General features: G+C 44.0%; 2 protein-coding genes across 2 annotated transcripts in view; one reads left to right on the top strand and one right to left on the bottom strand.

Annotated features, from left to right (window-relative positions):
* Positions 1–3935, bottom strand: part of setd2 (SET domain containing 2, histone lysine methyltransferase) — a 116174-nt gene extending 112239 nt beyond the window's left edge. Inside the window, exon 1 of the mRNA XM_078540858.1 lies at positions 3263–3935. Within this exon, the coding sequence (XP_078396984.1) occupies positions 3263–3297 (35 nt within the window). The 5' untranslated portion in view covers positions 3298–3935. The remainder of the gene's footprint in view (positions 1–3262) is intronic.
* Positions 3936–4044: 109 nt separating this feature from the next.
* Positions 4045–21711, top strand: part of LOC144679907 (tubulin delta chain-like) — an 89869-nt gene continuing 72202 nt past the window's right edge. The window contains exons 1-2 of the mRNA XM_078540864.1: positions 4045–4110; positions 14057–14162. Of these exons, the coding sequence (XP_078396990.1) occupies positions 14059–14162 (104 nt within the window). The 5' untranslated portion in view covers positions 4045–4110; positions 14057–14058. The remainder of the gene's footprint in view (positions 4111–14056; positions 14163–21711) is intronic.

The raw sequence follows: 21711 nt of genomic DNA on the forward strand, positions 1-21711 counted from the left end.
GCTGCCACAGCTCTCTGGGGCAGAGGATTCCAAAGGTTCACAACCCTCCAAGTGAAGAAATTCCTCCTCATCTCCAATTTCGATGGAAGATCCTTTATTCTGAAACTGGGCCCCCTAGTTCTAGAGTCCCCAGTGAAGGGAAACATCCTCTCAGCAACTACCCTGTCATCTTCCTCATGCACAAAGTTGAACTGCATATGCACAAACCATGGCAGATAAGGACCTTTGCTGCACAAATAGAAAATGTAAAACCCTCCACTGTGCAGCTGTGGTTACCCAGAACAGACCATGGAACAAAGAACAACTCAATGCACAATTCACAAATATGGCGTAATTATCTGGCTTAAACACCTGAATATATAATTATAGTCATTGCTTTATATCTACATCAGTCATAAGAAAGAGAGACACAGGCAAGAGGGGAACCTGCATCCCATCCCCATGGGCTGCATTCAAATTCTGGTCTCGGGCATGAAAACGCACCACCCCAATGACTTCCCCTTTGCCTATTTTAAGGAATGAATAAAAGGGGCCCGGTGTCATCAATCAAAAGGCAGCACCACATGGGTCTTAATGTAATGTAATGTAGACAAAGTCTAAATAACGGAAAAAACCTTTATTTTCAAACTATAGTATTGTTCTTTGGACTAATTACACACTTTATACCTTGTGTGGTCATTCATCTTGGATGGTTTCATTACTCAGAGATTTTCAATCGCCTCAAATGTCCTCAGGTACTGTTCAACGAGGAGCAGGGGGGAGTTCTCCTGGTGCCCTGGCCAATATTTATCCTTCAACCATGACAAGACATAGTGTGATCAATTATTTAATTGCTGTCTGTGGGGCCATGCTGTGCACAAATTGGCTGCCACATTTTCTACATTTAAACAGTGGGAACATTTCATTGGCTGTGAAATGCTTTGGGACATTCTGAGGTGGTGAAAGGTGCTATGAAAATGCAAATCTTCCTTCCTCAAAATGCATTGTTTCACCAAGCCTTTTCTCCCTCTAGATTCAGCGTGCCTGTCCCTTTTATCAAAGTCTCCACTGACATTGTTCAAGGTTCCTGTGGTACTCCTCTCTAGCTCAACATACGCTTCCAAGACGCAACCCTATTTCACACAGGTCAATCTACAATAGCACTGCTGGGTGAAAGTAGATGTATCTTCAGTTGCTGCCATCTGTGTTTGTGGCGGGTTCATGCAACTGACTGACTGATCAGTTAAGAGTCACATATTGGTCAGACCAGGAGATAGGTTTCCTTCTCTAAAGGACATCAGGAGGGAATTGGATTTTCATAAAATCCAACAACTTCATGATCACTTTTAATGGTACTACTTTTTTATTTCCCAATTGTTAAAATTGAATGCAAATTTTCAAACTGCCATAGTGCAATTTGAAGTCATGTGATGGACTCCAGGTTACTAATCCACTAATATAAGCACTACACCACCATATCCACTAATAATCCATATCATGCTACTCCTGATGGAAGCTGCATGTTTGAGGACAAGGTGAGCATTGGAGTTGGCTGGGATACCCTGTGATACTACCAATGCTCATACACTCAGACAGCAATGGTGTAGCTCTGCACAGTCAGTGGTGTCATTATTCAGCTGAGGCATTAAACCAAGGCTCTGTTTGTCCCTTTCGGCGCATGTAAAAGACACAAAGCACTATCCAAAGAGCAGGGAAGGTCTCCCCATTGTCCTCAGCAATATTTATCCCACAACCAGCATCATCAAAAAACAGATTATCTGATTAATTGTCTCATTGTTTTCTGTGGGATCTGGCCATTTACACCTTGGCTGCCAAGTTAACCAACAGTGACTGTGTCAAAAGTACTTAATTGGCTGTTAAGTGCCTTGGGATATCCTGTGGTGGTGAGAGGCACTATATAAATGTAAGTTCTTTTCTTTGGTCAAAAACTCAGGAGGTCAGGCTGATTTAATTTCTTATTCCATAACTGAGCCCTATTGTGCAAGAGAAAAAAAATACACAAAGGATAAGAATAGGAAAGTAAAGTAAACAGTAAATGCTAGAAATCTTCATCAGGACAGACAGTGCCTGAAGTTGTAAATAAAAAGAACAAATCATTGGTCTGGTTCTTCCCTCTCCAAACTCTTCATTTCTTGATGAAGGGTCCTCGCCCACATCATGAACCCACCTTTACCTTCTCCAAGACCAATCTGTGTTTCCAGAACATTCTGCAGGCTTCTCATTTTAATATGCAAAGTTTATCAAACTCCACATTAGAAAATAAGGTGCATAAAGGACTTCTTACCACAGAGTAGAGGGGGATTTTAATGACAGAAAGTCCTCTCTCCTCATTTGAATATTTTTTGTTTCATAAAAGAAAGTAAAATTCTTCCTGCTACATGCAGATTTACAGGGGTCAATTAGTGAAAGGGTTTTTTTAAAAAAATACTTTGTACGTGCTTTACTATAAAATTTATCACAAATGTTCTCCCTCATGGCTATGTGAGTTTGTGATAACAGCTTGAAATGACTCAAGATGGCATCCAACTGTCTTCTTGGGTAAATGATGGCCACTATGTATGAGAGTTTTGGCCAGCTATGTTGCCCAGTCTGATGTTTACTGCCCTTCATTCTGCCCCCATTGTGTCCAAAGCAATGAGATGGGGCCAACCGCTGAGTGTTTTGTACCAAACACTAGCACTTTGCCAAGTAAGGAAGCATCCCCCCACCCCCACCGTTTATCTCCCTCTTCAACCAACCCCTCTCTGTTCACCCCACCCTCCATTCTCCTTACCTCTATATCACTGTCCAGTTAAAATCTAACCGAGACCACACTCAGGGCCCAGTACCCCCACCACACACTCCTGAGGTGTCGCAAGCTTCACCGCCCGCCCATTACATGTACGCGAGCGTCGTGGATTTCAGGCCTTGTGTATCTCTCTTCCCCAAAGCTATCCTGTTTGTATTTTACATCCTCCCCCTTTCAAAGTTTACCCGCCATTTATTTTACCTTCGAACCAAACTAGGTTGGGAGACGGCCGGAGGCAAACAGGAGGGGGGAATTCAAACATGAGGGAGAGAGTGACCATCACAGGGGCCTGGGCTCCAGCCCTTCAAGACCTTCCCCTGGTGCACTGCTTCCCAAAACAGTCCAAACTCGTGTTTTTACACCCTCTCTCCCCAAATCACATTTCATTTCCTAAATGTAGTTTCACTGGAAATCCACCGTGTATCAATTAATTAAATCAATTAAGTGATAATAATAGATATTTTGATCACTTACTCGGTCGGGTGCTCTGGGTCATAAGCGTCCCCCATCTTCACCGAGCGGCGCTATTTTACTCAAAACATTCAGCATTAAAAAGAAAAAAATAATAATAAAGCAACGAGAAAGAAAAAAAAAATCCCCAACGATTCTCCCAGCCGGCGTGTAAATTTCCTCCTTTGTAAATTTCTCTTCCACCTTCGTTTGGAACGTTGAGACTTTTCCTCCCGAAGCGAGTAGCAACTCGACGTTCTGAAATTAGAATCCCGGCGCCCGCGACGTTCCAAAATCGAACCTTTTTGTATCAATTCTCTCCTCCGATCCGATACAAATGTTGCCCTTCAGCTTCATTCCATGCTCGCTGCTCCGCCGCCGGTCGCCTTGTGGCATCCACACACGAAGCCCTTCTCTCTAAAACATCCTTTCTATATATTATTGTACCGTGTGTATATATATATATAAAAACAACAGGCACACGATCTTTTTTAATCCCCGTTTTGCCTCTGCCAGAAAAATTATAACGTGAAAAAAAATCTTTCCTCAGAAGGGATCGCAATTTTTTACATTCAAACCCATGTTCATTTTTTAATTTGTATTTTTTTTCTTTCTGGTTTCACTCTTGTTTTAAGCACACATTCTATATGTGTGTATTTTTAAGGCTCGAGAAAGAACACTGGGACGATGTACGTCGCTCCGCAACAAACGGAAATGAACCGAGAAGATTTTTTTTAAAGTGACTGGGACTTTCCGGTGAAATTGGCAGTCGCCTGGGCCAATTGAAAGCTTCTGGCCGCCTGGTGAAACTGACACAACAAGCGACATTTTATTATCATTCATTCATGGAAGTTACTGCTGATAATCGTCAGGTTTGTATCTGGTTTTCAGCGGTTAGGTAGGGGTTTGTTTTCTCGAAGAATCTCCTTTTCTGATTTTTCCCTCTCCAAAGTTGTAATTTTTAAAAAAAATCTGTAAAAGATGTGATTCAAAAACACTTGCCAATAACGTGGGAATGAAAAAGGAAACTTGGTTCGTTAATTTTGTTTATAGATAATTTGAAGGGATTCTTTTCCTGCAGCCTGTTTTTAAATTAACTTTAACACTGATATGAACATCGTTCATTTGGACCCACACTCTTTGGGGTATCGAGAAGTAGTTTCCTGAATCGTTTTATTAAACTGCCAGGCACTTTCAGTTTTTTTTCTCACTGATTCGATCCCTAGGCAACGGACTGTGACCAATTGAATTACTGTAGAGTATAACACTGTGTAGAATGCTAACACGTGCATCACTGGCGTGTTTAGAGTTTTTGTAGACAGCAGAAAGTTAAACTGATTTCAGACACGCCCAGGTTGAATCCTAGAATTTTACAGTACAGAAGAGGCCATTCGACTCCTCATGCCTGTGCCAGCTCTTTGAAAGAACTATCCAATTAGTCCACCTTTCTGCTCTTTCCCCACCGTACTGCATTTGTTTTTCCTTTTTAAATGTATATCTAATTCCCTTTTGAAAACTGCTGTTGAATTTGCTTAGGCCATCATTTCAGACAGTGCATTCCAGCTCATAACTCACTGTGGGAATTAAATTCTCCTAATTTGCCAGCTAGTTCTTTTGCCAGTTATCTTAAATCTGTATCCTCTGGTTACAGATCTGCCCGCCTTCATACTTTCGTTCCTTGGTACCTTTTTACCAATCTGGGGAAGCGATACTTGGTTCATTGTAGCATTCAGAAAGTTGAACCTCAGGCAAGTTGCAGCCGGTGAAAATCTGAATAGTGGGTTGACATTCAGTGAGATACCTGTGCCTGCTGGGTGTCAGTGTGTCCCCCTTCATCACGTGGGTTATGGAGCCCAATAAAACCTTCCCACCGTTTGGATTAACCATCCTATGGTGGTATAAAGAATGGCTAATTCCATGGAAAGGTCATTCACATCGCAGACAATTCACCAACACCAATATCTTCTTAATTCATTTTTTACAGGATGTGAGCTTCGTTGGCTAGGCCAGCATTTATTGCTGGCGAGCTGCCTCCTTGAACCACTGCAGTCCCAGTGGAGTAGGTCCACCCACAGTGCTGTTAGGAAAGGAGTTCCAGAATTTTGACCCAGCGACAGTGAAGGAACGGAAATATATTTCCAAGTTAGGATGGTGAGTGGCTTGGAGGGGAACTTCCAGGTGGTGGTGTTCCCATGGGTTTGCTGCCCTTGTCCTTCTAAATGGTAGTGGTCGTGGGTTTGGAAGGTGTTGCTGAAGGAGCCTTGGTGAGTTCCTGCAGTGCATTTTTTAGATGGTGCACACTGCTGCTAGTGTGCGTCGGTGGTGGAGGGAGTGAATGTTTGTGGATGTGGTGCCAATCAAGCGGGCTGCTTTGTCCTGGACAGTATCAAGCTTCTTGAGTGTTGTGGGAGCTGCACTCATCCAGGCAAGTGGGGAGTATTCCATCACACTCCTGACTTGTGCCTTGTAGATAGAGGACAGGTTTCGGGGAGTCAGGAGATGAATTACTCACTGCAGAATTCCTAGCCTCTGACCTGCTCTTGTAGCCACAGTATTTATATGGTTAGTCCAGTTCAGTTTCTGGTCAATGGTAACCCCACAATGTTGATAGTGGGGTATTCAGCAATGGTAATGCCATTGAACATCAAGGGGCGATGGTTAGATTCTCTCTTATCAGAGATGGTCATTGCTTGGCACTTGTGTGGCAGGAATGTTACTTGCCATTTGTCAGCCCAAGCCTGGATATTGTCCAGGTCTTGCTGCATTTGGACATGGACTGCTTCAGTATCCGAGGAGCCATGGATGGTGCTGAACATTGTGCAATCATCAGCGAACATCCCCACTTCAGTAAAGGCAAAATACTGCGGATGCTGGAAGAAGAAGAATCATACGGACTTGAAACATTATCTCTGTCTGTCTCTCCACAGATATTGTCAGACCTGCTGAGTTTTTCCAGCATTTTTTGTTTTCATCCCCACTTCTGACCTTATGATGGAAGGAAGATCATTGATGAAGCAGCTGAAGATGGTTGGGGCAAGGACAGTACTGTGAGGAACTCCTGCAGTGATACCTGGAACTGAGATGATTGACCTGCAACAACCACAACCACCTTCCTTTGTGCTAGGTATGACTCCAACCAATGGAGAGTTTTCTCCATGATTCCCATTGACATCAGTTCTACTAGGGCTCCTTGATGACACACTCGGTCAAATGTGGCCTTGATGTCAAGGGCAGTCACTCTCATCTCACCTCGGGAGTTCAGCTCTTTTGCCCATGTTTGAACCAAGGCTGTAACGAGGTTAGAAGCTGAATGAACCTGACGGAACCAAAGCTGAGTGTCAGTGAGCAGTTTATTGCTGAGCAAGTGCCACTTGATGGCACTGTTCATGACGTCTTCCATCATTTTATTAATGATCAAAAGTCGACTGATGGGATGGTAATCAGCTGGGTTGGATTTGTCCTGCTTTTTGTGTAGAGGACATACCTGGGCAATTTTCCACATAGCCGGTTAGATGCCAGTGTTGTAGCTGTACTGGAACAGCTTGGCTAGGGGTGCGGCAAGTTCTGGAGCACAAGTCTTCAGCACTATTGCTGGAATATTATCAGGGCCCAAAACCTTTGCACTATCAAGTGCCTTCAGCAATTTCTTGATATTACGTGGAGTGAATTGAATTGGCTGAAGACTGGCATCTGTGATGCTGGGGACCTCCGGAGGAGGCCAAGATGGATCATCCACTCGGCACTTCTGGCTGAAGATTGTAGCAAATGCTTCAGCCTTATCTTTTGCACTGATAGAGTCATAGAGGTCTACAGCACAGAAAAAGGCCCTTCGGCCCATCAAGTCTGCATCACTCAAACAAGTACCTAACTATTCTAATCCTATTTTCCAGCACTAGGCCCATAGCCGTGTATACCATGGCATCACAAGTGCACATCCAAATACTTCTTAAATGTTATGAGGATTTCTGCCTCTACCACTTTTTCAGGCAGTGAGTTCCAGATTCCCACCACACTCTGGGTGAAAAAATTCTTATCGCATCCTCTCTAAACCTCCTGCCCCTTACCTTAAATCTATGCCCCCAGTTATTGATCCCTCCACCAAGGGGTAAAGTTCCTACCTGTCTATCTATGCCCCTCATAATTTTATACACCTCAACCATCTACCCCCTCAATCTCCTCTGCTCCAAGGAAAATAACCCCAGTCTATCCAATCTCTCCTCATAACTAAAACTCTCCAGCCCAGGCAACATACTGGTAAATCTCCTCTGCACTCTCTCTCGTGCAATCACATCCTTTTTATAATGCGGATTCCAGAACTGCACGCAATACTCTAGCTGTGGCCTAACCAGCATTTTATACAGTTCTAGCATAACCTCCCTGCTCTTATATTCTGTGCCTCGGCTGATAAAGGCAATTATCCCATGTGTCTTCTTAATCACCTTATCTTCTTGTCCCGCTACCTGAAGGAACCGGTGGACATGCACGCCAAGGTACCTCTGATCCTCAGCACTTCCCAGGGTCCTACCATTCATCATGTATTCCCGTGCCTTGTTTGTCCTGCCCAAGTGCATCACCTCACACTTATCCGGATTAAATTCCATTTGCCATTGATCAGCCCATCTGACCAGTCCGTCTATATCCTCCCGTAATCTAAGGCTAGCCCCCTCACTATTTACCAGCCCGCCAATTTTCGTGTCATCCGAGAACTTACTGATCAACCCTCCTACATTCAACTCGAAATCGTTTATATATACCACAAACAGCAAGGGACCCAACACCGATCCCTGTGGAACCCCACAGGACACAGGCATCCAGTCACAAAAACACCCCTCGACCATCACCCTCTGCTTCCTGCCACTCAGCCAATTCTGGATCCAATTTGCCCAATTGCCTTGGATCCCCTGGGCTCTTACCTTCATTATCAGTCTCCCATGCAGGACCTTATCAAATGCTTTGCTGAAGTCCAAGTAGACTACGTCAAATGCATTGCCCTCATCTACACACCTGGTCACCTCTTTGAAAAATTCAATCAAATTGGTCAGACATGACTTCCCCTTAACAAAACCATGCTGACTGTCCTTGATTAATCCATGCCTCTCCAAGTGTAGATTAATTCTGTCCTTCAGAATTGCTTCCAATAGTTTCCCCACCACTGAAGTTAGACTGACTGGCCTGTGGTTCCCTGGTTTATCCCTTCCTCTCTTCTTGAATAACGGTATCATATTGGCTGTCTTCCAGTACTCTGGCACCTCACCTGTAGCCAGAGAGGCATTGAAAACTATCGCCAATGCCCCTGCTATCTCTTCCCTTGCCTCACTCAACAGTCTGGGATACATTTCATCCGGGCCTGGAGATTTATCTACTTTTAAGCCTGCCAGACATATTAGAACCTCCTCCCTTTCTATGCTAATTTCTTTAATTATATCACAGTTCTTCTGTCTGATTTCCATATCTATGTCGATGTGCTGGGCTCCTCCATCATTGAGGATGGAGGATATTTGTGGAGCTGCTTCCTCCAGTAAGTTGTTTAATTGTCCACCACCATTCATGACTGGATGTGGCAGGACTGCAGAGCTTAGATCTGATCCGTTGGTTGTGGGATCGCTTAGCTCTGTCTATCACTTGCTGCTTATGCTGTTTGGCACGCAAGTAGTCTTGTGTTGCAGCTTCTCCAGGTTGATGCCTCATTTTTAGGTATGCTTGGTTCTGCTCCTGACATGCCCTCTTGCACTCTTCATTGAACCAGGGTTGATCCCCTGGTTTGATGGTAATGGCAGAGTAGAGTCTATGCTGGGCCACAAGGTTACAGATTGTGTTCAAGTACAATTCTGCTGCTGCTGACGGCCCACAGCACCTCATGGATGCCCAGTTTTGAGTTGATAGACCTGTTCAAAATCTATCCCATTTAGCACGGTGGTAGTACCACACAACACGATGGAGGGTATCCTCAATATCAAGATGAGACTTTGTCTCCACAAGGACTGTACGGTGGTCACTCCTACTGATACTATCATGGACAGATGCATCTGCGGTAGGCAGGTTGGTGATGATGAGGTCAAGTATGTTTTTCCCTCTTGTTGGTTCCCTCACCACCTGCTGCAGAACCAGTCTAGCACCAATGTCATTTAGGACTTGGCCAGCTTGGTCAGTAGTGGTGCTACCGAGCCACTCTTGGCGATGGACATTGAAGTCCCCCACCCAAAGTACATTCTGCACTCTTACCACCTTCAGTGCTTCCTCCAAGTAGTGTTCAACATGGAGGAGCACTGATTCATCAGCTGAGGGGTGTGTGGGGCAGTACATGGTAACCAGCAGGAGGTTTCCTTGCCCATGTTTGACCTGATGCCATGAGACTTCATGGGGTCCAGAGACAATGTTAAGGGCTCCCAGGGAAACTCCCTCCTAACTATATACCACTGTGCCACCACCTCTGCTGGGACATACCCAGGAATGGTGATGGTGGTGTCTGGGACATAATCTGTAAGATATGATTCCATGATTACAACTATATCAGGCTGTTTCTTGCCTAGTCTGTGAGACAGCTCTCCCAATTTTGGCACAAGGCCCCCAGTTGTTAGTAAGGAGGACTTTGCAGGGTCAACAGATCCGGGTTTGTCATTGTTGTTTCTGGTGCTTAGGTTGATGCCGAGTTGTCTGTCTGATTTCATTCCTTTTTATTGATTTTTTAGTGGTTTGACACAACTGGGTGGCTTGCTAGGTAGGCCATTTCAAAGGGCATTTAAGCGTCAACTACATTACTGGGGATCTGCAGTCACATGTTAACAGCTCATTTTTAAGTTCGCCTGGTGCTGTTCCTGGCCTGCCCTCCTGCATTCTTCATTGAACCATGGTTGATACCTGGCTTGGTGGTAATTGTAGAGTAGGGGATATGCCGGGCCACAAGGTTACAGATTTTGGTTGAGTACATTTCTGCTGCTGCTGATGGCCCACAGCGCCTCCTTCCCTCAAGAGCTTGTGTACGGAGGTGGGGCAACCTGTCCTATGTACATTATTACTAACCTTCTGAGCTCTTTTAACTGTGTTTTCCAAAAGGGGCAATGTCCGCAAGCTGCTTTCACTGTTTGCTCCAAACTGCCCTGAGAATGAGACCAGGCCAGAGATCATTAAGATCACCCATGTTGTGTGAGATTGGAGCCACATCTAGGCCCAGACATTTAGGCTCAGGGAAGATTTACAAGAATGTTGCTGGAATAGAGAAATTTAGCTATGAGGAAAGATTGGATAGGCTGAGGTTGTTTTCTTTGGGATTGAGGAGGCTGAGGGGAGATTTCATCGAGACATATAAAATTATAAGGGGCCTAGATAGAGCGGATAAAATGGATCTATTTCCCTTAGCAGGAAGGACAATAGCCAGGGGGCATAGATTGAAGTAATTGGCAGAAAGATCAGAGGGGTGTTGAGAATTTATCCAACCATAGGGTGCTGGGTTTCTGAAGTTCACTACCTGAAAGGGTGCTGGAGGAAAAAAACTCTCATAACATTTTAAAAATATTTGGATATGCACTGGAAGTGCCGTGACCTACAGGGCTATGGATTAAGAGATGAAAAGTGGGATTAGGCTGGATAGCTCTTCTTCAGCTGGTGCTAACATGATGGGCTGAATGATCTCCTTCTGTGTGGTAAATTTTCTATATTTCTACCAGGTCGGATTGGCGGGTTCCCTTCCCTGAAGGGCATTAGTGTACACCCTTGGGTTTTTGTGATATTTGCCCCCCCACCCTAGTTTTAGTGGTAACACTCTGACCTCTGAGTAAGAAGATCGTGGCTTCAAGCCCTACTCCAGAGACTTAAGATAAACCAGGCTGACACTGCAGTGCGGTACTGAGAGAGTGCTGCAAGGTTGGATGTGCCATCTTGCAGGTGAGACTGATGCTAGGTCTTCTATTTCAGATCCCATGACTACTATTTGAAGAAGAGCAAGGTCCTGGACAATATTGGCCACTCGACCAACATCACTAAAAACTGGTTAAATGTCTGTGTATGTGTATATTGTGAGAATTGGCTGGGAGGTTAAGACATGAATGGATAAAGGCATTAGGTGTGCATTTGTAAAGAGATATTATGGTGGGTTTGAGGCACAAGTGAATAGGTTGGATCTAACATATGCATATTTAGATGAGTTGAGAGTTTGTTTGAATATAAAAGGGAAGTCAGAGGTGACAGGAAACATTTTTTGCATTTTACAGGAGTTCCATAGGTAAATAGAAAAGGGCAAATTATATTTTATTGACCTGAAAACAGAAACAAAATAGAAACATGAAAGATTTTATATTTGGAAGGATTTGGATTTCAAAGAGGTGTGAGAAAAATGGAATAAAACAGAAAATACTGGAAAAACTCAGCAGGTCTGACAGTGGAGAGTGAATCTGCATTAACGTTTCAAGTCCCTATGACTCTTTAGAGCTAAAGAGAAGTATAAATGGATGGAATTTGTACTGTGATAGGGGGGTGGAACAGGTAAAACAGAATAGAAGGTTAGCGATAGGTTGGGGCTAAGGAGAGAATGACAAAGATGTCATGGACACAAGACAAAGGGAATGTTAATGGCAGGCGGTGAAGATTAAAGAAGGTGCTGAAAGTGGCATAAAGGTGAGAAAGCAGACATGTTAATGACAAAACAAGGTTCAGCATTCATGAAAGAACAACATAGAACAAGTGACAGATGGCCCTGTGGCTGGAGGGGGCGGTGGTTGGGGAAAAAGGATGAAAAGGGGGATAAATAAATGAATAAAAATAAAGATAAATATAAAAATTATTAAATGAAAAATAAAATATAAAAATAAATTTTTATAAAATGGGTAAAGATGGAATAGAAAGTTCACCACCTGAAGTTGTTGAACTCAATGTTAAGTCCGGAAGGCTGTAAAGTGCCTAATTGGAAGATGAGGTGCTGTTCCTCCAGTTTGTGTTGGGCTTCACTGGAACATTGCAGCAGGCCAAGGACAGACATGTGGGCATGAGAGCAAGATGGTGTGTTGAAATGGCAAGCGACAGGGAGGTCTGGGTCATGCTTGTGGACAGACTGAAGATGTTCCGCAAAGCGGTCACCCAGTCTGCGTTTGGTCTTCCCAATGTAGAGGAGACTGCATTGGGAACAGTGAATGCAGCAGACCAAATTGAAGGAGGTGCAAATGAAGCGCTGCTTCACCTGAACGGAGTGTTTGGGCCCTTATATGGTGAGGAGGGAGTAGGTAAAGGGCTAGGTGTTGCACCTTTTGCGATTGCATGGGAAGGTGCCGTGGGAAGGGGATGAGGTGTTGGGGGTGATGGAGGAGTGGTTTCACAGAGGGAATGGTCCCTACGGAATGCTGATGGGGCGGGGGGGTGGGTGAAGGGGAGATGTGTTTGGTGGCGGCGTCACGCTGGAGTTGGCGGAAATGGCGGTGGATGATCCTTTGAATGTGGAGGCTGGTGGGGTGAAAAGTGAGGACAAGGGGGACCCTATCATGGTTCTGGGAGGGAGGGGAAGGGGTGAGGGCAGAGGTCAGACCCAGTTGAGGGCCCTGGCAACCACAGTTAAGGAAGAAGGAAGACATGTCAGAGTGCCATTTTGGAAAGTGGCACCATCAGAACAGATGTGATGGAGGCAAAGGAACTGAGAAAATGGGATGGAGTCCTTACAGGAAGCAGGGTGTGAGGAGTTGTAGTCGAGGTAGCTGTGGGAGTCGGTGGGCTTGTAATGAATATTGGTAGACAGTCTATCACCAGAAATGGAGACAGAGAGGTCAAGTAAGGGAAGTGTCAGAGATGAACCATGTGAAGGTGATAGAGGGGTGGAAATTGGAAGCAAAATTGATCAATTTTTCCAGGTCTAGATGAGAGCATGAAGCGGCACCGATACAGTCAGGGGTGCACCAAAAAAAGAGTTGTGGGAACAATGGAAATTGTTATGAAAAGGGGAAAAGGGTATTTTAAAGTTACTGTGGAGAGCTTAGGGGCTGTTGGCTGTGAGAGGAAGATCTCCTGGAAACAGGTCTAGGTTGGGAGAAGATGCAGTTTGAATCTGCTATCCACTCAAGCCAGAAAAGTCTTGGGCTGCAAAAAGTAGTCTTGTTCAAAACTCTTTGATTTCCACAGCAGAGTGGAAGAGAGTTAAAGAAGTTGTTTGGTATGCCTTTATTAAAGCTACAGAAGTTTGCTTTAGATAACATTACAGATGTTTAATTATTAAAATCTTGTAAGGGAATGTTGCCTGGAAGGTGTTTAATAGGTGGCTGTAAAAGATCCCATGGCAGTATTTTGAAGAAGAACAGGGGAGTTCTACCTGGGTTGGTGGCCAATATTTATTCCTCAATCAATATAATAAAAAACAGATTATCTGGTCATTAAAACAGTGCTGTTTGTAAAAGTTTGCTAAGTGTAAATCAGCTGCAGGGTTTACTACATTAAAACAGTGACTATACTTAAAAAGACTTCATTGGCCATAAAGCGCTTTGAGATGCCCAGTGATCACGAAAAGCACAATATAAATGCACGTCTTTCTTTTCCCTCACTCACTGTCTCTCATGTTTAATCTCAATTTTAACTTAACTTGCACACTGGAAATGAGGCGGGTGTGAGTTGGATGTCCATTTTAGACTTATCCCAATTTTGAAGTCAGTGAGTAAAATCAGTCTGGTTGTAAAATGGGCATCATTTCTATCTCATTCCTTTCCCATCAGTGGTTTGTGTTAAAATTGGGCTTTTGTCTCTGTTTTTCTCCTTCCCTTTTCCATATTTTTTCCCACGGATGCTATTCACTGAGGGTTCTTACTAAAAGGTATGAGAAATGACCAACATATTTTTCTTTTCCTCTAGGAATGTCCTCCATTTGGCTACAGATCGGGCAGTGTGGCAATCAAATTGGACAGGAATGGTGGAAACTCATTGCCAATGAAAGGGCTCCAAATTCTGCTGTGGACAGGTGAGTGATCTCACCTAGAAAGTGACTGCTGCTGAGAGGCAGTGAATCTGGGGCAATTAGAGCTTTCAAGATTGAGATCAATAGATTTCTTTTGTTGAGTTAAGGGCATCACGCAATCAAAGATATGGCGAAAAGGTGGGTAAATGGAGTTGAGCAATGATTTATTTGGCTCTTTGAATGGTGGAGCAGGATCAAGGGGCTGAATGGCCTACACTTGTCCGGAATGCTCCTGTGTTCCAATGTTGCATTCATTTTTCAGATTGGCCATTGGCACCACCAAGATTTTGCCAATTGGCATTCTGATTAGTAAAAGTACCACCTGGTATAGCGCTAAGCCACATAAGGATTTCAGGCTCGAATTTAGATCTGTGCTGAGTTAGCTGATCTCACCAGAGCAGCAGCTGGGGCTGTACAGATGACTCTGACTTTGTGCACCTGTCTGTCTCACCTACACCTATTACTTTCTATGTCTGCTTTGAATTTGGCCATATGCTAGAGTGTGAGGAAATTAGAAGGGATTCCACTCCTAATTGTTATCTGTTGACCTTTGCTATGTATTGTCTGGGTGAAGGGAGAATTGGATACTGCTATCATGCCCCACATTATGAAATAGCCTGTCGGCACTCATTGCTGCGCTTCACTGATGAAGAATGGAAAATTTCATGCAATATTGTATCCAGCTAGGATCTGTGGCCTCAAGAAAGGAGAGGACAAAAATTGGGAAAGATTTAGCCAGAGGTACCTATCTTAAGGGTGCAGAGAATCAATTGCGTAATAAGCATCCAGCCACTTGGATCAAATGTAGAAGTTCCTGGTTTGCTTCTTTGGGAACGAATCCAATTGAAAATAGATTGGGAGTCCTTGTGGAAATAAAGTCTGGCACTGAGCAGACAATTTGATGATTAGAGTGTATTTTTCTTTTCAACAAACTGTTATTAGTTTTCTGTATTAATTCCATTATTATTCCTTCAAAAGGAAAAAAAATGCAATGTGAAATGATCCTCAGTTACCATACTGGTGGGACTTGGGCTTCTATCGGAAGGATCTGGGAGTTGCAAGGAAGCACTTCCCAGCAGAAAGGAAGGGGGAATTTTTGGGAGCCCATTCCCCATTACTCAGGAACTTATCGGGCTGTGGGCAACCTTCATAGCAGATGGTCTGCTAGTCTAGTGAGTAAAGGCATCACCTGGTGTATCTTTAAAAGAAAGAACTTGCATTTATATAGCATATTTCATGACCACAGCACCAAAGTACTTTAATCAATTAAATGCTTTTGAAGTGTATTCACTGTGTAATGCAGGAAATGTGATTGGCCAATTTGTGCACAGCAAGGTCCCACAAACAGCAATGAGAATCACAAACATTTAATCTGTTTTAGTGATATGAACATATGAATTAGGAGCAGTAATAGGCCACTTGCCCTTCGAACCTGCCCTGCCATTCAATAAGATCATGGCTGACCTGATTTTAACCTTAACTCCACATTCCTGCCTGCCCCCGATAACCTTTCACCCCCTTGCTTAACAAGAATCTATCTATCTGTGCGTTAAAAATATTCAAAGGCTCTGCTTCCACCGCTTTTTGCAGAAGAGCGTTCCAAAGACTCAACCCACTGAGAGAAAAAATGTCTCTTCATCTCTGAGGGTTAAATGTTGGTCAGTACATGAAGGACTCCCCTGCTCAATTTCAAATAGTGCTAAGGGATCTTTTATGCCCACCTCACAGGGTAAATGTGGCCTTGATTTAATATCTCACCTAGAAGACAAAATTTCTGACAGTGCAGCACTCCCTCAGTACTGGACTGAACTATCGGCTTAGATTATGTGCTCAAGTCCCTGGAGTGGGGCTTAAATCCACAACCTTCTGACTCAGGTGAGGGTGACACCACTGAGCTACAGCTGACATCAAACTAGACCATAAATATAAACCAAATTTTAGAGACGGGAGTATGGAGAGAAAGGCCTGGAAGTTCACATACACAAGTGAAAGTGTTTACATGAAGATGGCAGGACAAGTTGACAAAGCTGTTAAGCTTATGGAACCGTGGGCTTTATAAAGAGAGATGTAGAGTATAAAAGCAAAGAAGATATGCTAAACCTTTATAAGTTACTGGTTAGGCCTCAGATGAATTGTTGTGTCCAATTCTGGTGCCACATTCCAGGAAGGATGTCAAGATCTTAGAAAGAGTGCAGAGCAGATTTACCAGAATAATTGCAGAGACAAGAGTTATGTAGGGAGATTGGAGATGCTGGGTTTGTTCTCCTCAAAACAGAGAAAGCTAATGGGAGATTTCATAGAGATGTTCAAAATTACGAGGGGTTTTGACACAGTATATAAGGGGAAACCATTTTCATTAGCCAGGAGGTTGATAACTAGAGGGCACTGGAAAGAAATTGCAGGGCAATGGAAAGAGTATGGGAGTGGAACCAATTGGATAGCTCTTTAAAAGAGCTTCCTGTGCTTTGTGCCTCTACAATTCTATGAGTGTGGTGCCAGAGTGACTCAAAACGATTCATTAAAGATTCCCCATGACATCACCCTCATGGGGAGAGATGGTAGCATAGTGGTAATGTCATTAGACTAGTAATTCAAAGGCCCAGGCCTCTGGGGACACGGGTTCAAATCCCACCATGGTAGCCGATGGAATTTGAAAATTAATTGAAAACTAGTCTCAGTAACGGTGACCATGAAACTATCATTGATTGTCATAAAAACCCATCTGGTTCACTAATCTCCTTTAGGGAAAGAAATCTGCCATCCTTGCCTAGTCTGACCTAAATGTGACTGCAGACGCACAGCAATGTGGTCGACTCATAACTGGCCTCTGAAATGTCTTAGCTAGCCACTCAGTTCAGGGCAATTAGGGATGGGCAACAAATGCTGGCCTTGCCAGTGATGCCCACATCCCATGAAAAGGAGAAATAAAAAATATGACACTATGGCCTGGTCAGGGAAGAAAAATCCACCATGGCCTCTCCCTTTCTTATCTCTGCTATCCGCTCCAGCTCTACAGTCCTCCGATAACTTTGCATTTCTTCAGTTCTAGCCTTTTTTGCATACTCCACTGCCTTCACTTCACCATTGGCAGCCATACGTTCAGTTGTCTAAGGCCTAAGCTCTAAAATTCCCTCCCTAAACCTCTGCCTCTCCTCCTTCAAACCTACCTCTGACTAAGCTTTTGGTCACCTGAATGATCTCTTCTTCTTTGACCCAGTGTCAATTTTTGATTGAATACGCTCCCATGAAGCCCGTTAGGACGTTTTACTATGTTGTGATTGGCAGCCTTCCATTCTCATGATTTGATAATTCGCACCTTGGTCATCAACTCTGTGTTAAGCCTTTCCTGGTGTGGCTCAGGAGCTCCGCTCTGACATGGCAGTCTCTGCTGCATTTGTTGCAGAGAAAGGCAGTGGGCTGTGAGAAGGTGCAGGCTTCATTGGCCTCTGTTTTCTCTTGGCCGCCTTCTTCGCCAGTTGAGCTTCCTTATTACTTGTAACTGCTGTATCCTACATTGCATTAATGCTCTGGACTGTCCACTCCAGGGCACAAGCATGGGCAAAATTTATGGAGACCCTGGGCTGCCCAAATGCCTGGGTCCCCTTCTCGACCTCCCTGATTGAGTCCAAAGGAATGCAAAGCACTATGGCACCGGCTCGGTTGCAGGAGTTGCCAGAAAGGTGACACATTTAGACATTAGTCTGCCTTTAGGCTCTGCTCCAGCCTTTTTGTCAGGGTTTTCTCCCTTATCCTTCCATTCTCCTGAGGTATCCACAAGACAGTGGAGCTATTCACCATAGTGGGAGTTTGATTCATGAGCACCAGGATGTGTCCACATGCCAGTGGGCCTGCATGTCTGGGTGTGTGGGGGGTCAAACCTCCTCTGTATTCCTCTGAAGCTTTAGCCTTGGCCGCGAAGGACCCAATTTCTGTGTGTCACCACAAAGAGACGTCGCTGAAGACTTGCTAATGGAGAGGTTGTGTCTTCTTCTGAGGCAGTCCCTCAGGATCGAGGATGACTTGCTTCCATTCTGGTTTGATTGGTTCTGAGATGGCTGAAAAATCCAATGCGTGATCTGCAGACTCTGCAAGCGGGTTAGGTGCTCCTTGAAGGCTGGGTAAATGGATTGTTTGGAGGTTTGTGTTCTCCCTCCTTTGCCCCTGCTTGTCCCTGATGAAGTCTTCTGATGTGTTTGGTGTCTTCCCGGATGACCCTTCTCCTCCATTTTGGTTGGTCACAAGGCAGGGACTCCCATAAGTCGGTAGAGATGTTTGACCTCTTCAGGGATGCTTTGAGGACATCCCTAAAGCTCTTCTGCTGTCTTCCTGGGAGTTCCTGCCGTGACCAAGTTCCGATGTTGCATACTCACAGGAAGAGACTTATGAATTTGGCTCTCCTTTTCACATTGCCACTAGCCAGCCGTGTAGGCTGAAAATGAGAAGAAACCTAGCACACGCAAGCGAGACCCCGCTAACTTCCTTCTGGACACATCACGTCAACCTGTTGGATACACTATGGGCGGAATTTTCCAGTCCCGCCTTTCTGGTCCCACCCGTGCCAATTCCCGCCATGGGTGGGACTGGAAAATCTTGGCCTATGTAACTATTTTACTATGTTAAAAGTGCTACATAAATGCAAGTTATTGCTGTTGTTGTGGTGATTGCTACAGTTTTTAATGGCCTTGTACCTCTTAAGACTTTGTTGAATTTTGTTAAGCATATGACCAGTGTCAGCACATAAGTAAACCAGGACATCTCATAAAAGACCCATTATTAACAAGCCTATTGAAAGAGTTGAGGGATAAGATCAAAGGTCACTTGTCCAAAAGGTGCTGGTTGAGAAATTGCCTATATTATCCATGGTAGACCCTGGGGCTGATTTTAAAGCACCCACCTTGCAGAAACAGTGGGAAAGGCTTTAAAATCAAGCATCCTGCATTACTGTTCCCTTCTTGTTGGATTCCTCTGGCCACCAATTTAACAGCTCACTGCCTTAGTTGGCCAAGACACCCTTTGGAATTGGGCAGGAGACATTCCCCATCCCTTCTCCATGACTTATCTGATTGGTGAGCCTACTTGTCTCCAGTAGCCCACACATTGTGTCCCACCCACAGGCAGCCAATTGCTGCCTTCCACCCATATCAGACAGGCAGTTGACTGACAAAGTGCAGATAAGGCCCGGAGGTTAAAATACTGCAGAGCTCAAACTTAGACCAATGTGCTTGCCCTCTCATCCAAAACTCACTGGGGTTAAAATTGACCCAAAGGTACCCAGACACGGGAACCCCTATGGAGTAGATGTTATGACCATTGCTGTTCTCAGAATAGATTTATCCAATCAGGGAGGGTTGGGCTAGTTTTATGTCTGAAGTTGTCATTCAATTATAGACTTCAAGAGGACATCAACGGGCTGGTAGAATGGGTGGACACATGGAAAATGAAATTTAATGCAAATAAGTGTGAGGTGATTCATTTTGGTAGGAAAAACGAGGAGAGGCAATATAAAATAAAGGGTTCGATTCTAAAGTGGGTGCAGAAACAATGAAACTTCAGGGTATATGTGCATAAATCACTGAAGTTGGCAGGGCATGTTGAGGAAGTGGTTAATAATGTGTACGGGATCCTGGGCTTTCATAAATGCATAGAATACAAAAGCAAGGAAGCTATGGTGAATTTTTATAAAGCACTGGTTCGATCTCAACTGGAGTATTGTGTTAAATTAGGAAGAATGTAAAGGCATTAGAGAGGATACAGAAAAGATTTATGAGAATGGTTCCAGGGTTGAGGGACTTCAGTTACATCAGTAGGCTGAGAAGCTGGAGCTGTTCTCCTTAGAGAGAGAAGGTTGAGACGAGATTTGATAGAGGTGTTCAAAATCATCTGGACAGAGTAGATAGGGAGAAACTGTTCCCATTGGCAGAAGGTTTGAGAATCAGAGGATGCCAATATAAGGTGAATGGCAAAAAAACCAATGGTTCTTCCCCAAAGAGCATTGGAGGCTGGGTTATTGAATATATTCAAGGCTGAGTTGGTTAGATTTTTGATCAACAAGGGAGTCAAAGGTTATGGGGGCAGATAGGAAAGTGGAGCTGAGGCCACAATCCGATCACCCATGATCTTATTGAATGGCGGAGCAGGCTCGAGGGATCAAATGGCCTATTCCTGCTCCTAATTGTTGGGCCTTGTGTTCTTGTGCAATATGAGGAAAAACACTTTAATGCAGCGAGTCGTTAGTCTCTGGAATGCACTGCCTGAGAGTGTGATGGAGGCAGATTCAATGGTGGCTTTCAAAGGGGAATTGAATACTTATCTGAATAGAAAAAGATTGCATCGTTACAGGAAGATGCCAGGGGAGTGGGACTAGCTGCGTTGCTCTTTCAGAGAGCTGGCACAGACATGTTGGGCTGAATGGCCTCCTTCTGTTCTGTACCCATTCTGTGTTCCATGATTTTCTGGACAGTGCCAAATGTAATAGCTTCAACCTGCCCCACACCATCTTCAGACCAGGTGACTTGATAAAGAGCTTTCACAGCCTGACCATAATCTGGAAGGTCTGGGATATAAGCTACCATATTAGTTATTGCTACCATATTGCTTATTAATCAATACATCAAGAATCTACCAGGCCTTTATTCATCACTATGCATACGACAAGCAGACAGTTTGTTAATAAGAGTCAGAAAGGCACTGTCAAGGGAGACCATCAAGAAGGCTAGAAACATAGTGGAGTATTTCTTTAATTCATTCTTAGGATGTGGGTGTTGCCTGGCAAAGTTGGCATGTATTGCCCATCCCTACTTGCCCTGGTTTGATACAACTGAGTGGGTTGCTAGGCCACTTCAATGGGCAGTTTAGAGTCAGACACATTGGTGTACGACTAGGGATGGAGAGAGGATGAAAGATTTCCTTTTCCGATAGTGATGTATACCTCCCTAACCCTTGACTCCCTTGTTAATCAGTTGAGTTTTTTTACACTCCAGCAGTTCCATGGACACCTTGACCAGCTTTACATTTCCGGACTTTGTTTTGTCTGAATTTAAATTCTCAGACTTTATGATTTGAACTCATGTTTACTGGATTCGTCATCCAGTAATAACTGCTGCACTGCCAAACCTTCATGAACTAAGGGAAATCTTAATTATGTTGACCAATATTGCAATGCCTGCTATCAGAGGGGTATTTTGTCATCAAAGTACCTGACTGTCATGTAAGCAAAAAACCTACCACATGAATATGTTAAATTGTTCCCTCTCTCGTGAGGAAGCGACCCTGTGTAACTTAATGGCCCCAGAAGAATAGGAAAGCAAAGTATTTAGTTCCTTACCTGAGAGTTAAAACAAAGTTTTTTTTAAATCAGTTCCAGCTATCTCCTAAACAAAAACAAAAATAAAAATACCTGGAAAAACTCAGCAGGTCTGACAGCATCTGTGGAGAGGAACACAGTTAACGTTTCGAGTCCGTATGACTCTTCAACAGAACTAAGGAAAAATAGAAGAGAGGTGAGTTTTTCCAGGTATTTTTATTTTTGTTTTTGTTTTGGATTTCCAGCATC

This window comes from Cetorhinus maximus, chromosome 4 (assembly GCF_964194155.1).
Source record: "Cetorhinus maximus chromosome 4, sCetMax3.hap1.1, whole genome shotgun sequence".
Classification (NCBI taxonomy): Eukaryota; Metazoa; Chordata; class Chondrichthyes; order Lamniformes; family Cetorhinidae; genus Cetorhinus; species Cetorhinus maximus.